Consider the following 3437-nt stretch of genomic DNA (forward strand, 5'->3'; position numbering starts at 1 on the left):
TTCAAAAATTCGAATGCTCATTTTTGAAAATATAAATTTTATAAACTTGCATTTTAAATATTAAACTTCGAGGAATTTAAACTTTACAAAATTATGACAAATGAACATTTAGAATATATACTTTCCAAAATTCAACTTCTATAAACTTTTACTTTCAAAATTTCAAATATCTACATAAGTTGAAGGTAAGGGAGTGGGTGGGAGTGATAGGTAGAGAGAGAGAGAGAGAGAGAGAGAGAGAGAGAGAGAGAGAGAGAGAGAGTTGAAATGGGAAGATGCGTGGGCCAACTTTTGGATGCATGAGCATGTGCATCATCTCGGCCTTTTGAAACTCAAAAGCGCAAACTTTGTACTAAATTGAAGGAGGGCCTGGAATTTTCGGAATACCCTCTGATCTTCATCCAATTTTCTTTTTTTGCTAGTTAAAGAATATCCGAATCTAAAGGGCAAAATCTGTTTTTCATTTCAGAGTATTTGAAAAGGCAGCCCGAGCACAACAATGTGGATGCCTAAGTGGTTAAACTAATCAGGCAGAACATAAATGCACATGTCTGTTTGTCTGTTCCTTAATTTATACAACATGTGTGCATATTGAATTTTTTATGCTTCATTAATAAAAATCATATGGGATGTGAAAGAAACCGTACGCTCATGCAACTTTTGACTAGTTTTGAGAGGGAACGCTTATTTTTTCACGGATTGATGCGTAAAAGAATGCTGATATCACCTTATTAGTTCGGTAATGCTAGAAATCTGACATTGGATATTTAAGCATGGCAAATCCAATAATTTTTATGTAAATTTAGTTGACGTGAGGATGACAAATCTAGTTTACAAGCACAACAATATTCTGGCAAAACAATGAGAAGATTCTTTTTTAGTGGAGTCCTATTAATTTTACACGTCCCTACTTGGGGAGATTCTGTTTTCCTCTGTTTCCAATCAATCATACTACAATTATATTTCAACTTTACTCACAGGACCCGATGTATAAACTTGGGAGCAAATTTGTGCTGGAACTCAAAACATAAAAAAGACTGATTCATGTCAACAGTCCAAGACGCACGCATGTATCAACAATTTTCTTCATTTGTTCAACTAACTTAACTCAAGATATATTTGCCCGATGTATAAACTCGATATATACCACTACCAGAGCTTGTCACACCATGGTCCTGCCATCTAGCCAGCTCTCGGCGGTACGTATGGGGTGGGCAGGAGCACCAGCGGCGTCTTGCGGTGGAAAGTCAGTCTGCCGGCCTCCTCCATGCTCAGCTTCTCCGCCACCGTCCCCTCCGGCAGCTCCCACTCGAAGCCGTACAACATGTTGGCCAACGTGAACTCCACGTTCGCCACCCCCATGGCCAGTCCGGGGCAGATTCGCCGGCCGGCGCCGAACGGCATCAGCTCCAAGTGAGCGCCGCGGAAGTCCACCTCGCCGTGCCTCCCGCCGGACTCGAACCTCTCCCGCTGGAACTCCGCCGCGTCCTGGCCCCAGCTCGCGGGGTCCCTCCCGATGGCCCACGCGTTCACCAGCACCCGCGTCCCTGCCGGCACATCGTAACCGCCGATCTCCACCCGCCGCAGTGTCTCCCGCGGCAGAAGCAGCGTCACCGGCGGGTGAAGCCGCAGGGTCTCTTTGACGACCATCTTCAGGTAGGTCAGCTTCGGCAGGTCGTCCGGCTGCACCCGCTGCTCGTTGTTGCCGTTGACGGCGACCGCGGCCCTGATCTCCTCCTGCACTTTCTTCAGCACTTGCGGCTTCCGGATCAGCTCCGACATCGCCCACAGGATCGTCACCGAGCTCGTGTCGACGCCGCCGAGGAACGCGTCCAGGAGGACAGCCTTGACGTGGTCCCTCGTGAAGCCGTGCTCCTCGCAGATTCTGATGAGGGCGTCCACCAGGTCGCCGCCGCCGCTCTCCGGCTTGGGGCGCGCGGGGTGCAGGTGCTGCTCCAGCACTGCCTCGAAGAAGCCGTCGAGGTCTCTGAAGATCCTCTCCCTGCGCGCGACTATGCCGGCGAGCCGGTCGAGGAGGCGGCCGACGGCGTTGGGGAAGAAGTCCTCGGCGGAGAAGCTGGCCGACATGTCCATGGCCTCCTCTAGCACATGCTGGAACCCCTTGTGCTTGCCCGCGAACGCCTCCGCGCCGTACACGCTCCCGTACGCCACCGTGCTAATGACACCGTCGGCGACACGGAACACGTGCTCGTCCAACGACACCGGCCCCGCAGCGTCACCCAGGGCGGCCATGAGCCTGTCGACCTGCTCCCGCCGGGCGGCCCAGGCGGCTCTAACGCCGCGGGCGCCGAGGAGCTCCGCAGCGAAGAGGCTGCGCATGTCGCGCCAGTAGGCTCCGTATGGTGAGAAGGCGGCGCTCTTGCGCCCGTAGGAGAGCCGCGCGGGACCTGGCGACGAGGACCGGCTGCAGCAGTCGGCGTCGTGGGCCCTCATCACGTCGCGCGCCGCCGCGGAGGAAGAGACAACCACCGTCGTCGCCGCGCCGAGGCGGAGCAGCATGACGGGGCCGTGCCGCCGGGCCAGGTCACGCAGGCTGCGGTGCGGCAGAGGGCCCAGTTGGTGCAGGTTGCCGAGCACCGGCACCCGCTTCGGGCCGGGCGGCAGCTTCAACCGCCCTTCCTCGGAGCTGCGCTTCGTCACCAGCAGGTACGAGACGACGGGGAGGAGGATGCTGGCTAGGAGGAGGAGCTGCCATTGCTGGGGTAGTGAGAAATTCATCGTCCCGGCCGGAGGTTTATCTAGCTGGCTCACCGACCAGGTGCTGCTGCTCGTGGACGGTCGTCGAGGGTGTATAAAGTGACCGGCAATGGCATGGTGGACACCATGTACCAGTTGATCCAACATTGAAATTCCTGTAAGATTTTATTTCTGGGCTCGAAAAATAAACAGTAGAATTTGTTTTTGCACTAGATGAACAATTTCTTATACCCCCATGCTGAATACTCCCTTCATACCTAAATATATGTCGTTTTAGCTTTTCTAGTGCAAATTCTGTCACAAAATCATTTTGCAAAACTATCATCGTCCAGCACCACTCATTTCCGCAGTCCACTCACTCTCCCCATCCACTCCAGATTTTCCCATCTCTCTCTCTCTCTCTCTCTCTCTCTAGATCCGCCGGTCACTCCCTCTTCCCGTCTCTAGCAAGTCCCTCGCTCCGTCGCCGCCCTTTCCATGTCCCCGTCGCCGTCCTCTCCCTCTCCCTGTCGCATCACTCTTGCCGCTGGTCGGAAAATATCTCCAGCGACTTATATTTCAGGTCGGAGGGAGTATGTTTTTAGTTATGTACGAACAACTTTAGTTAGTTAATTCTCTGTCGACTGAGCGCTAGTCGCTCCCGTAATATGCCATCGCTCTTAATTTTAAGACACATAAATGTTGTCTTACTGTTATTTTAGATCCCTTTGGAAAGATGG

General features: G+C 52.6%; 1 protein-coding gene across 1 annotated transcript; it reads right to left on the reverse strand.

Annotated features, from left to right (window-relative positions):
• Positions 1 to 935: 935 nt before the first annotated feature.
• LOC123116504 (4-hydroxyphenylacetaldehyde oxime monooxygenase) lies at positions 936 to 3046 on the reverse strand. Its single transcript, XM_044537456.1, has one exon. The coding sequence runs from the start codon at positions 2863 to 2865 to the stop codon at positions 1183 to 1185; it is 1683 nt and encodes a 560-aa protein (XP_044393391.1). The 5' UTR covers positions 2866 to 3046; the 3' UTR covers positions 936 to 1182.
• Positions 3047 to 3437: the final 391 nt, after the last annotated feature.

Source organism: Triticum aestivum, chromosome 5B (genome assembly GCF_018294505.1).
Source record: "Triticum aestivum cultivar Chinese Spring chromosome 5B, IWGSC CS RefSeq v2.1, whole genome shotgun sequence".
Classification (NCBI taxonomy): domain Eukaryota; kingdom Viridiplantae; phylum Streptophyta; class Magnoliopsida; order Poales; family Poaceae; genus Triticum; species Triticum aestivum.